The sequence below is a fragment of the Echeneis naucrates genome, chromosome 24 (assembly GCF_900963305.1).
Source record: "Echeneis naucrates chromosome 24, fEcheNa1.1, whole genome shotgun sequence".
In the NCBI taxonomy this organism is placed as follows: Eukaryota; Metazoa; Chordata; class Actinopteri; order Carangiformes; family Echeneidae; genus Echeneis; species Echeneis naucrates.
The window spans coordinates 12,905,574-12,918,886 of NC_042534.1; the positions used below are offsets into that span (position 1 = coordinate 12,905,574).

Genomic DNA, 13,313 nt, shown 5'->3' on the forward strand with positions numbered 1-13,313 from the left:
TCGGGTGAGGAGAATTTAATTGTATAGACAATAATCAATTCGCTCATGATGAAACAACGTACAATAATTAACTGAGCCTTAACACTTTTCACAGCCACCAGATATGACATCAATAAACAGGAAACCTCGTCTAGCACGGGCATGTTAAAGCGTTTTCTGAAACCTCTTGCTGCTGTATGGAGGAGAAACTAAATTTACTGTAGTTTGTGGTCTTTCGGGTAACGGTAGGACATTTTAGGAAATAAGCTTATTTGCTTTCTTCTCCAGGTTTAATGAGAAGGTAACTATAATCTGCCCATTAAATATATGGCTATCATCACCAGCTAGGTCGTTTAGATTAGCACTAGCTCTGGCTAAAAGTGGTTCATAATGTTGGATACAGCTTTAGTTTCCCACTGCAGCCATCCAGTCCAGCAGAAAAAAACCCTGTAAAATCACAAAAGTTGTTTTTCAACAGTCAGAACTAGGCTAGCTGTTTCCCTTCTGTTTTAAGTCTTCATGCTAACCGTTGCTACAGCCTTATATTTGTCATCCACACATTAGAGTGGGATCATATTTCTCATTTATGTCTCACTGGCAAATAATATAATTTTGCCAAATGTAAAATTGGACAGCATTTATATTTACAACTTTTTGTCTCAGGGCACTTTAAAATACATAGCACTTTCACACACACACACAATTACTGTATGTCACAGCCACACACTGATGGAGCGGCCATCAGGGGACATTTTGGTTTCAGTGTTTTACCCAAGAACATGTAAGACATGCTGGAGCCGGGACTCAAATGAATGACCTTCTGACCTCACTGCCTCCACCACAGCTGCCGCCATTTGTGTATTTTGCTCCTGAGGGGTTTTCTAAACCATTGATAATCAGAAAAATATAATGAAAACGTTAAAAGTTGAGAGACTTAAGACAAAAGGAAGGTCAGATCACTGAGTTGTTGAGCTAATCATTCACCCAAACAACAAACAGTAAGAGACATCCTCTCTCTTCCTGGAGTCAGTGGTGGAGGAGAGTGTCGGAAATCCCCTCTTGTTAGCACATATAGCTCCCAAATGTGACAGCACAACAGCTGTCAACACATGCCCTGACTTTTTTTTATTATTATTATTATCTTAACTTTTACGACGTGACCATCTAATACGGCAGTAATGGGACATTTCAAACATTTTGTTACCATGCAGTCTGAGATTAAAATCGTTGAGTATTACTCAGGCATAGTGGTGGCAGCCTATTCTGTAATGGCCTACTTTATCAAAAAGAGCTGTGAAGGAGTCACGTAAAATTTCAGCAGATGGATGATCCTCTGAGCCTCCTCCCTGCTTTTATTGCACAGCTCAGTTTGGTTTATGGCAGCTGTTAGAAAATCCAGCCATGGTTTGGCTTCGCTCAGATAGGAAGGCCAGATACGGAGTAGGATGATGTGGTATGAGAAGTATGTTGTCATATCTCTTGTGAACTATGGGTCATGTTTATCACAATTGTAATATCAAGAGAGTGGCTCTGCTTCACAAGTCAGTTGTGCCCTACTCTGTACTCTTATGAGTTACACGTGTCAAAGTGCCGAGCTCTCCAGTCACGACTGAGGTCAACTTCCATATCCTACCCTACCAATATCAAAGAAAAGTCTGAAAATCAGCTGCATGGGCAGATATATATAGTGGAGGAACACATTTCTTAAAGGTTTGGTAAAAGATATCTATGTTTTCACTGTGAAGTTTCCCTTGGTAAACCTTAGAACAATGGACATTCAGGATGTTTCTCACAGGATAATGCAACAGTCATGAAATGAATCCTCCCATGAACAAATAATTTGTCTTTAGTTGACAGAGCAGAAGTATAAAACATTCCCTGGATTTCCCCTCAGTGCCGTCCACAATTGTACAAGGAAGTTTGGATTGTTTATAAAAACTTGCATCCAGGCCAGATTGTAGCAATTATTTTTGCTTGTTTCCAAATTGTTTGCCTTGATTGCATGCACTCATTATTTTTAACCACTGCCCAAATTGACAACTTTAAAAAATAATCATAAGCCTACTCTTATTCCCAGTTAAAGGGGTTTGTTGAACTCTTTAAATCCAACCAAGTGACTATCAATCTGTGTTGCCCAATCAGCAAAGTGACCCCTACGTGTGCTGATAATACACCTCTCATACTGGATCAGAAATGCTGCAAAACACACAGTCTGGTTTGCTCAGCCATGGAGTTCAGCCCTGGTTTCTATGGTCTTACAGAAAACAAGTTAATTATTACATCAGAGTGCCACCATGTTAAAGTCAATGACAGGGGCTTGAATACACACAGATCACTGTGACATTTGAGTCAAGAGCCTTTTCAAATCATATGACCTCATCATTTTTCATTAATAAATAAAATGCCTAATATTTTGCTTTGATGTATATATTTTAACATTTATATGGAACCAGAAAGTCACATATCTTGGTTGTGCACATTATTATAGCATTACACTATACACTATTATTATTACTACTACGACTACTACCATTATTGCTATTTATGCCTGAATATTTTTTGGCTAGATTTGCAATGTGTTGAACATATACAGAGGAAAAGTGATATGAGCATGTTTTACTGTTATGCAACAGCTTGTAAGTCTGTAATATTACAATAAACAGCCGGCTACAATCAATAAATCGATAAATATTCTTGAGCTGTGTCCAAATGCAGAACATGCTGCTGTTTATTGCTGTCTATTTAAAGTAGTATTGGTGCTCCTTCAGAAGCAGCCAGCAGAACCCTGAAGACACATTACAGCTGTGCTATATGATAAACACTGAATTAACTTCTTTTTGGAATGAAGTTGTTGTGCTGAGCTACCAGCTGGCTGATGGCTCATGAGGAGGCCAGCAGTCTTACCTTGACGAACAGGGAGATGGTGGGCTGGCCCGGGCTGCTCTCATCCAGGCTCACCTTCTCCAGGCTTTTCAGGCTGTAGTCCACCACCTCCTCCGGCCCGGGGTCAGTGTTGGGGTGGGTGTAGGCCATCAGCATGCCGTCCTCGGCGTTGTCTTCGTCCAGCGTCCTCGGCTGGACCGGCGGGTCAGAGGATGCTGAGGAGGAGGACGATCTCCTGGAGCCGCCGTTCACCTGCTCCACCTCCGGCTCCGGCTCCGGCTCTTTGGGCTCTGCGGCTGCTTCGGTTTTGACCTCGTCCTCGTCGCTGGAGGACGAGGACGAGGAGCTGCGTCTGTCCTCGTCCCTGATCTCCATGTAGTCCGGCAAGTTGCGCGCTCCGTCGGGGGAGTCGTGGACCTGCACCTCGGCGTACAGCTGCTCTGCGCTCTCAATGCGGGGCTCCCGGTGCGGGCTGCCCGCTCCATCACGGAGCTCTTCCCGCACATTCCCCTCATCTACCGTGGCATAGATGTTGTCCATGATCGCTGGACAGATCTGAGATTGAAGGTGGAGAAGTGCAGGGACAGTCTGCCGGCCTCTGACTGACAGCGCTGAGCAAATTCCAGCGATAACTTATAAAAGACCTTTGAACCCGAGTTAAGGAAACCTTCACGTAGAAACTGAGGCCAGCTCCTCCAAGGACATTTGGCTGGGAGGGGACTTCGGTTAAAGTGTGACAGGCTGAACACGCACATGTGGATACTTTAACTTCACAAACGTATTTAATTTTTAACAAGGCCCATTGTAGTTGGGAAAACTCAAAACGTCACGGTACTAAACGCAAACAATAAAATTCTACAATGTGATTTTGTTTCTTCAGTCTTAAGCTTGAGGGTTTGTCCATGTTTTGTTTTTAATCCATTTTCAGGTTGCAGAATGGACTCCTCTTGCTCAATTAAGTGTCTTGCTTTGCAATAAATCCCACTTTATACTTTTCAAAACAGGAGAGTTTAGAAATTAGAAAATCACGTTTTTGTTGTTTGTTTTTCATTAAAAGGGGGTAACCTGCTTTTTCCTGCTTTATCGTCCTTATATTTTCCATAGTGAAATTAAATGCATTGTACCAGACTGATTTTGAAGATTGGGTTGAGGGTTGTGCAATTTTTGGTCAACAAAAAGTTCCAAAGAGGAGACACATAATACTTACACAGTCCCCATGTCCTAACAACTTGTAATCCTAACTGAAGAACAGACTGACATCTTACATGTTTTTTGTTTTTTTTTTTCTTGTCATCAACAAGCAAAGTGTAACCATGAATGATGCAACAGAAAACGTGAGAAGGCCCTGGCCTCATTCACAAACACACTCAACATCTTTAGTTTCAGAGAAGTCCCTTTATTTTCAGAAGACTCTTTAATTGCATCAACATGGCAAAGATAGTTAATCTGTAAATTATAAATATCCATATTTCAAATACAAGTTACTAATCAACTGAGATAAACCTGATCTAGTATTTAATCTTTCTTAACTATTTCAAATGAATTCTTTGAATATAGTATGGATATATTTCATTTCTCTGTCAACAAGTCAGGGGGAAAAATTATCAGGATTTACACTTTTCTTCCATAAAACAAGACGATCATCAGAAAATGAACAGTTTCCATATAAATGTTTTCAATTTATGAATTTTAATTTAGTAAAAACTAATTACTCACAGTGATGTCTGTCATTTTCTTTAGACACAGGCATTTGTCAATGTAGCTAAAAGCATAAGAAGAACCAATTCTTTGTTAAAAGATGCTGAAAAAAATATTACTCATTTACTGGCAAATTTGGATTCTACCCAACTCTCTACAATTATGCTAATTAAAAAGCTTTTTGGCAAGAGGCACCTAACCTTTCTTTTAATTGTTATTATTATTATTTTCTCAAATAGCATCTACAAACAAGAAGTGCAAATTATACATGACCTAGAAAGCATCCAACTACTGTCCCTTCTTCTGTTTCATTTCTATCCTGTAGTGCAAATCAGCAAGCCATACTGAAATAGTCTTCTCAACCAAGCAACAACAAAACCCTTAAATTCCCTACGACGAAATACTGACCAATATCAATTGCACTTCACATTTCACCAACAAATGGCCATGGTAATGAGGGGTCACCATGTGAAGAGGAAGGCATTTCACAGCCATTTATACAGAGGAATGCCTTCCCAACCCAAACGCTACCAAAAAAAAAAAAAAAAAAAAGAAAGAAAGAAAAAAGAGCAACTTTCACATGAACGATTGCACACCTTGGAGAAATGTTCTCTGTTAAGTTAAAAGGCAAATGGTAACTGATTACTGAAGAACAAGGTCGTGAGGTGATTGGCTCATACAGTGACCTACACACAAGTGGAAGCCTGACACACTGAGTGAGTCATCAGTGGAACATTTGCTTCCAAGTAACATTCAGAGGTAACACTGAGCCCAGCCGATCTCCTCAAAGTACTTTTTTTAATACTTACAAAATAATTTATATCACACCACCCTGTAATTCAGTGCTCTGATCTCAAGTAGAGTAATTGGTGGGAACATTGTGACAGGGCCTTGGTCTCTTTTGACCTCACAACATACAAACCTGCTTTGCATAAATTTTAAAATGTTGAATAAACCGAATTCACTGAAGTGAAGGTGGAAGAACACTTTAAAAGAAGTGGTCTCCACACACAGCCAACACTGGACCAGAGGGGCGGGTCGGGCAATTTCAGCTGCTCCCTCAAGCTGTATTTTTCATCACACTACTTTCAGAGCAACTCTGTAAATACCATCAAGGAAAGATTGTCTAAAGGTGTGTGCAGTTATATACTTTTTTTTTGTTTATTGCTTCCAACCCTTTCCACAACGGGCAGTTTTTCACCATGCCTTGGAGTGCAGCTGTCCCTCACATCAAATTCTGTAACCTGCAGACAAACCTATTCATTCTGAGTGTACTGACACCTTCTTGTCATCCAAGTTTTTGCCACCAAAAGTTCATACTTGCTAGAATCACAGGTTAAAGCTTTGAATTTTTTTACTCTCTAAGTGACTATGAAAATGATGAGATGATAGTAGGTGAAATTCACAATCAAAGCAAAGCCACGATGATGCCCTATAGTTATCTTGATTACACCTCCACCAAAAGCCAACCCCAAACAGTTCCCTCACACTTGAGCAGAAAATGCCTCTCTATATATGATTATGAGACTAGATTATGTTCCCTTGAGCTCCACCTAATAAAAGAGTCGCACAATGGCAATCACTGCTGTAAGGGAGTAATTTGGGGGATGCTTCTGGACAGAGCGGTCTGACTTGGGGAGCAACAGCTCCTCTTCTTTTATATCTGCCATCTTTTCCGTCTCTCCAGCTACAGGTGCAAGTCTTCTTGCAGCAAGGGCTGCGACATCTCCCTGCTTCTGTGTTTGAGTGAAGGCAGCTGTTTGAGCGTCACTTGTCTGACGTAGAACACCAGGAAGCAAAGCACCATAACCACACTGATGAAAGATCCTATGACAGGGGCATAGGAGTATTCAGTGACCCTGGGAGGAGTGCTGGGCATAGTTGGAACTGGCTGTGAGGAGAGCAGGTCCTGAACATTTAACAGGGAGCCATTGTTTGGCAGAGGGCGGACAGACAGGATGTGGCACATGAGAGGGTAGAGATCGACAGAGCGCATGGAGGTTTTCACATAATTCTGACGAAAGGCCGGCCCACGGGCTACAAACACTGGTTGCATGCTCCTTAAGGTGTTGTCGTAGCCATGGTTTCCCACTGAAGAGAAAGACAAGAAAAACTGTTGTTTAAAGGCAGTGCAAATGGTCTAATGTTAATTATTCTTGTCTTATTAATCTATAGCTCTCCAGTTCCCAAACCCCATGTATCACAGGCAGCCCTTTTGCATAACGGCTTAATGGGATCTGGTTCTGATGCTGCCTGTAATGATTTACCTCCTGCTTTGCCCAGCTTACTAGCTACTGTTTAATCAATCACAGAGAAGTACAAAAAAGACTGAAAATTTAATCACAGCAAACAAGCACAAAGACCTCTGAAAAAAGCTTAGACCAGCTAAATGTGGCCCTAAAACTTATTGGTGCCTTTACCCACTTGAGGAGCTGACGGGATTCCCTGAGTAAAATCAATACAGTTAATCAGTTCTGCCTGAGATGAGAGCGTTGGTGACTTTAACAACCATCCAATTACCTACATTACCTCAGACTCATCTTGCCTTAAAGGGACCCCATGGAGTCTTTGGTTAGAGGTAATGCTGCCAAGGAATGTTTCCATGACTTTTAGATTTTGTTTGTATTATAAACATTCATGAGGATGCAAATGTGCTGAAATATGGCCGACTGAACAGTGAACTCCACAATGCATTATTTAAAGCAGTCAGATTAGTGACTTTGCAAATGTTGAACAAGGAAGAAAACGTGTTAAAAATGTAAAGTATCATCTGTTTGACATAACCTTGCCACATTCACAGTACTGAATTAATAGCATAGAGTAGAGGCATAACAACCTGTAAACACAATCTGAGATCGATGCCACATTTGATCAAACGCTGAATACTGAGCCTCAGCATGGTTTTCTTCAAGCCACTGGGTCATTTTCCTGATTAGCAAACCTAATTAATTTCAACCAGAGGGGAAGAATCAGGCAGTAAAATTAGCTGCTGTTATCTGTAGCTGTATTAAAAACTCTGTTGCCTGCCTGATTTGAGATGGATTAAGAAGAATAACTGTTCTTGGAAGAAACGCAAGAACACCCACAACCACTCATACCTTTTTTGCTGTTTCTAATAGAAGATAAATGACGGCATTCTCTGTTAATTACAGCTGTTATAATATGATATAACTCTGGTTCACTGAGTGAGAAAAAACCCTCTGTGAAGCTATTTATAGAGCAGACAAGGGCTGCTGCTGCAAAACAAAAACCTCTTGAATGTGCAAAGTTTAAAAACAAGGATATTGTGTGAAAGCGCTATAAGGTTGGAAAACATACGCATGACGTGCCCAGTCCTGTTCTGCATGATGGTCCAGCCCTCCTTGGCCTCTAATATAATGGGCATGATCCTGATGTTATGCTGATAATGGAAGTGCGTGGGAATTTCTTCCTTTTTGTACACCACCATGTTTGGGTTTGCATCCAAAAGCTTATTATACACCTCTTGAACTTTTCCTGAAAAAGATAGAGGAACAAACATAATTTCTCAAGATGAATAACAAATAATCATCAACAAATAATTGAATATATGCATTTATAATTATAAAGGTTCTATATTAATGGAGTTTGTGAAACAGACGTGCATTCCAAGAGGAGAAAAAAAAATATATATGTACATTCTTCAAATGTGACATTTTTAAAATTTTTAATCACAAACGTGCTTATTCACTCTCATGTTTGTATGGGAGAATCACTGCGGCCATCTAATTTAAAATAAACAGCAACCAAAAATTGATAATTTTTTTAACTTGTCATGTGTATGATTTCAACAAATGGAATATTTTAGTATTAGTTAGTAGGTTTTAGAGTTGTTGATGTGAGGATTTTATTGTTAAGACCTGGCTCATATTTATCATACAGACATGAGGGTGGTGTCAGTCTTCTCACATTCCTCTAGGAAAGAAAAATAAATGTCACACTTGAATATTAAAACTGAGTACCTTCTTTGGGTAGTATTCCCACCACTGGACTCTTGTCCACCAAGGTGTACAAGTCTCTGCTCACGTACTCATCCAGTTCTATGATGTTATCAGTGAAAAGCTGTGTCATCCCGTGGTCGCTGGTCACTATCAGGTTCACTTGCTCGTACAGCCCGGCCTTCTTTAGCTCATTAATGAGGAAGCCAAGTTTCTCATCAATCCCTGCGATGACTACATCCATAAGGGAACTCTGAGGTCCCAGGTTGTGCCCACTCTCATCGGGCTCCTCCCAGTACAGAACTCCAAAATCCACAGCTTTCTCTTTAGGTGCAGAGAACCAGTCAACAATCCGCTCCACTCTGGTTTCAAAGGAGACGGAGGCATTGTATTGGAGGAACTGAGTGGGGAACATCCCATGGATCTTCACATCAGAGCCAGGCCACATTGCTGCCCCACTCTTCCCTCCAGCTTTCTGGATGGTCACCCAGAGAGGTACCGCCTCCTCCCACCACCGTGATTCATAGATGCTGTCCGTCTCCATGGAGAAGGACTGGTTCATAATCGGGTCGTACATCTCATTGGCCACGATGCCATGAGTCTCAGCATACAGACCCGTCACTAAGCTGTAGTGGTTGGGGAAGGTTTTGGTGATGTAGGCGTTCTCCACCCGCTCCACTGTCACCCCCTCGTCCATGATGCTGTGGAAATTAGGCGTTGGGACCCGGTCAACATAATCCCAGCGGAATCCATCAAAGGACACCAGCAGTAGCTTGGGTCGGTCTCTCACACTGTGTCCCCTCTGCCCACGCTGGTCCAAGCGATGCAGGGAGACCAGAGGCAGCAGCAGGGCCCACAGGCAGACCAGAGGGCAGCCTCTTCGTACAAAACAGCCAAGCATAGTGTCGTGTGTGGTGGCACAGCCTAAGAACACACAAACACTGCTAAGGAAAAGCAATGCACTTCCCATTTTGAAAATTAAACAACGTGAACTAAAGTTTATTAAGTTTGTGGTGGTTTGACTTCAACCTAAAAGATCCAAAGAAGTTACAGTATATCACAATGTTACAGCACACAGGGATACATCAGAGCAGTCACAGTCGGTAACATTTTTATTTTAGATCAATCTGCTATTTTTTAATAAGTATTTTGCCCTTAAAATGTCAGATAATGCCAAACTAAAAATGAGAGACACTTTTGTTTCAACATACTCCTTCACTTTACAGAATAGTAATGATGTGATAATTACAAGTATTGACTTAACAATTTAATAATTTAAGTCGTCTATCAAAAATGATATAATGAAACAACATGCACACTGAAAGCCCCTTCTCAAATATGCTGCTTTTGCAGCTTTGTTTGTTATTTTTAGATTGCTCTTGATACAGCACTGTATGCTTCTCTCTTTTGACATTTTGAGGGTTGAATACATGAATCAGAAAACAATTCAACAGATTAATAAAGAATGTAAAAAAGCCCTTTCTTCATAAAGCAGCAGGTTGATTCGGCTTTAAGGCTTTGTCACAGTGCTTAGGAAAGAATAAAAACCCAGGCAGTAACCACATCATGGACACCATGTCAATACACTTCACAGTTAGCAGAGCAAGCGTTATCCAAACAAACATTACAGGTCAGTAATGTAGCGGACTGCAATGCATCTGTGCTTAAGAGGCAAATGAAATAATGGCAGCCTTCCTTCTGCCGGCTTTAGGAGGCTTTAGTGCTGCAGAGCTGCCGGCTAAACACGCAGCTCTGCCTGCAGGAGCAACGCAAGAACACAGCTGAAGCGTTAAGACGGAAAAAACACGGCGGACTGCCGAGCTGTCAACAAGCTCACCTCCTTATCTGATCCCGCACGGGCTCGCCCAGCACCGCACCGCACCGCACCGCGCCGCACGCCCTGATAAACAGAAGGAAACGCAGCTCTGCTAGCAAAAAAAGCCGGATTGCTGGCAGCTTTTATTCCCTAACGGAACAGAGGCAGAGCAAAAGGAGACAAAAGGCTGCCCGGTACTCCCTCCAAGTGCATACTTCGCCTCCAGAAGAGCCGCATCCCCGACTTCACCGCGATCGACAAGTGCGCGGGTGCCTATGACGTAATGTGGGATAAGGGGGAGGAGAGTCCTGTATCACACACGGTAATCTGGGTGTCAGTCATGTTAGATTTTGGCAGATCCATCTTTCGCTGATGAAAAACAACATTTTGTCTTCATCTCCTTTTCACTCATTTAATCTCCCCCGATGAAAACAACAACACATTCGATTGCGCTCAAATCGACTCTTTGTGCGAAAAACTGTGCAAATTCAAAGACACTGTTCCTCTAATCCGGTAATCCGGTTTTGTTTTTTTTCTTACATGTGATAATAACGAAAGTGCATTTGCAACCTGCAACAGTGATGGCAAAAAGTGACCACAAGGTGTCAGTCACATCCCGCGAACAGGCATTCAAACAGACAGCCAGGCCTCCTTCTATGTTGTGTGTCATTAAGAAAGATGGCATCTCAGTAATGCTGCTGCCTATTTCTGACCCTCTGACAGGCGCCTCCATCTCTGCAGAGAGAAAGATCGGTTTACTGGAGCTGATTGCCTGAGTGCATCGTTTTTATTTTCCCCATTAGAGCCCGTTCATTCGCTATTAACGCAATGCTCACTTTCTTGACCTTGACTTGTGATTATGATCGAAACACCCACCACAGCTCATAACAGTCACGGAGGTGAGACCACTTTTTCAAATTTTCACTCAGCTAAAACAGATGTGAAACCTCGAGTAGCTCCGCTTGCTGATGAAGATCATGTAATCAGACTGAAAGCTCCTGATCATCTCATAAAGTAAGTAAAGGAGAGCTGCAGGCTCCAGAGTCAAGAGTGAAGTGAAAAATCATTTTTGTCCTCACTTAAATAAATGTAGATTTCCTTGAGCTGCTCAGGCCACACTACACAACCAATTTACAACCAGTACATACTCCAAGCTTCAATATATTAAAGTGCAATATTTATTTACTGTCACCCTGCAGACAGAAGTTAGTCAAATTCATGATCAAGCATTCTGAGCTGGAGTTAGTTTAGGGCTTGACCTGACTCACTCTCTACCACTATTTATCTATTTATCTGTGGACTAATCTAGCAAAATGGCTTCTGTAAACCAAATATTGTTTGTTTTGAGTTTTGAAATACTTTTTCTGTGTCGAGCTGCTCTTATTAAATTTTATAAGCCTCTGACACAAGAGCACAACAAAATAACAATGTTAAACCTTCTCTAACCTTTACAACACATTTCAAGACTACTGTGGTGGGATCATGTTCTCCAGTTTGAGCTCTTACATTGGATTGGGAAAATCCTTCATTAATATACTCCACTTAGCAGCAGCAGCATCTCAGGTAGCCAAACAAAAGAACATTACAGTTGAATAGAATGGCAATAAAGACATAAATGGGTTTTCAGGGTTTTGAGTTAAGGATGGAAACCCAGCTTCCTTAACACTAAAGCTTCAGAGCAGTAACTTGAGTTGACTGCCATTTGGCCAATTAGATACGAAATGTAGGCTGTCGTGTATTAAAAACATGTATTATATGAGCAGATATCCTTATTTGACTAATTAATAATTTTTCCTAGTTGAGAGAATAGTGATAAACAAAAATACAGACCTATAGAGAAACAATTTATGATTACTGACATAACACAAGTTAAAATTTTAATGAACATTTCCACATGTACACACATGCAAGCACACTGCAAGCAGGTTGCTGTTCGTAGTTTGATAATATATTTACAAATTACTGTCCCAATCAAATTCATTTTAACTGGTGTCACCATCAGGCAAATATTACATTTTGTCCGAACAAGAATAAAATAAATTGTCAGCGTTGAATAATTTGTCCTTTTACATTGAGCTGACAACAGCACAGCAGATCTATCAGCAGATATTTTGAGGTTGGACGAGTTCATTGAACGAGTAAAAGGAGCACAGCAGGAACCCGTGACCATACCTTTTTTGACTCGAAAGTCTAAATGATCACCTTTTCTGGAAATTGTGTTGCTCAGTAAAAAAGAACTAAAATACTTGAACTTAAAAAGTAAACTGTTGTATACCTCTTGAAGTCCAAATGCCAGCATTTATACATTTTTTATCGATCATCTGGGCCTGATTTTGCGGTGGTATGTGTTTGAACACTCAGAGATGTGCCCCCTGTGTTTTATGAAGCTCAACAGAAATACCTTAAGGCTGAATACTTAACATGAAATATCAAAATGGAAAAAGGAAAAATAGGAATAGGAGAGCATCAAACATTTATCACATAACAAATGTTTAATACTTGTTTCACTGTTTATGCTAATTTCATGGGGCCTGCTTCTTTTCACATAGGATTGCTTTTGTACCTTTCTTTTATGTATGTATGTGTTGTATGTGTTCCTCATTGTGCGTTTGCTGCCTATTTAGCTGACAGTGTGAATCTATGTGGGAACAGTGGAGCAGCCATCAGGCTACCTGCTCCTGTGTGTTCTAGGTTGACTTCTAAAACAGTTGTGTACTGTATTCACAGCCATGTACAGATGACGTTTATTTTTTTTTGTTGTTTGTTTGATTGTGTGTTTTAGGCAGGAAAACATCATCGATTGTAATTTTACATAAGAATGTTGCTTTTGTATCACTCTTTGTAGCTTACGTTTTACAATCAAATCAACCTTAACAGAAGATGAGTGGAAGTTTATTAAGATGTAAATTAAAGAATAACAAAATTCCCATGGCAGGATTTGTGTATCTTACTTTAAACTTAAATGAGGATGATGTGGCAGC

General features: G+C 40.8%; 1 protein-coding gene across 1 annotated transcript; it reads right to left on the minus strand.

The window, feature by feature from the left end:
• Positions 1-4,268: 4,268 nt before the first annotated feature.
• Positions 4,269-10,585, minus strand: enpp5 (ectonucleotide pyrophosphatase/phosphodiesterase 5). The gene is made up of 4 exons (XM_029496566.1): positions 10,354-10,585; positions 8,541-9,440; positions 7,879-8,055; positions 4,269-6,651 (listed from the first exon to the last, which is right to left on the minus strand). The coding sequence occupies exons 2-4, from the start codon at positions 9,415-9,417 to the stop codon at positions 6,248-6,250; spliced, it is 1,458 nt and encodes a 485-aa protein (XP_029352426.1). The 5' UTR covers positions 9,418-9,440; positions 10,354-10,585; the 3' UTR covers positions 4,269-6,247.
• Positions 10,586-13,313: the final 2,728 nt, after the last annotated feature.

Excerpts from the sequence above, each read along its gene's own strand:
- enpp5 (XM_029496566.1), bottom strand. The coding sequence starts at position 9,417 with ATGCTTGGCTGTTTTGTACGAAGAGGCTGCCCTCTGGTCTGCCTGTGG. Across the intron at positions 8,056-8,540 it reads GGGAATACTACCCAAAGAAG|GAAAAGTTCAAGAGGTGTAT; the intron begins GTACTCAGTTTT and ends TATCTTTTTCAG. Across the intron at positions 6,652-7,878 it reads CAGGACTGGGCACGTCATGC|TGGGAAACCATGGCTACGAC; the intron begins GTATGTTTTCCA and ends CTTTCTCTTCAG.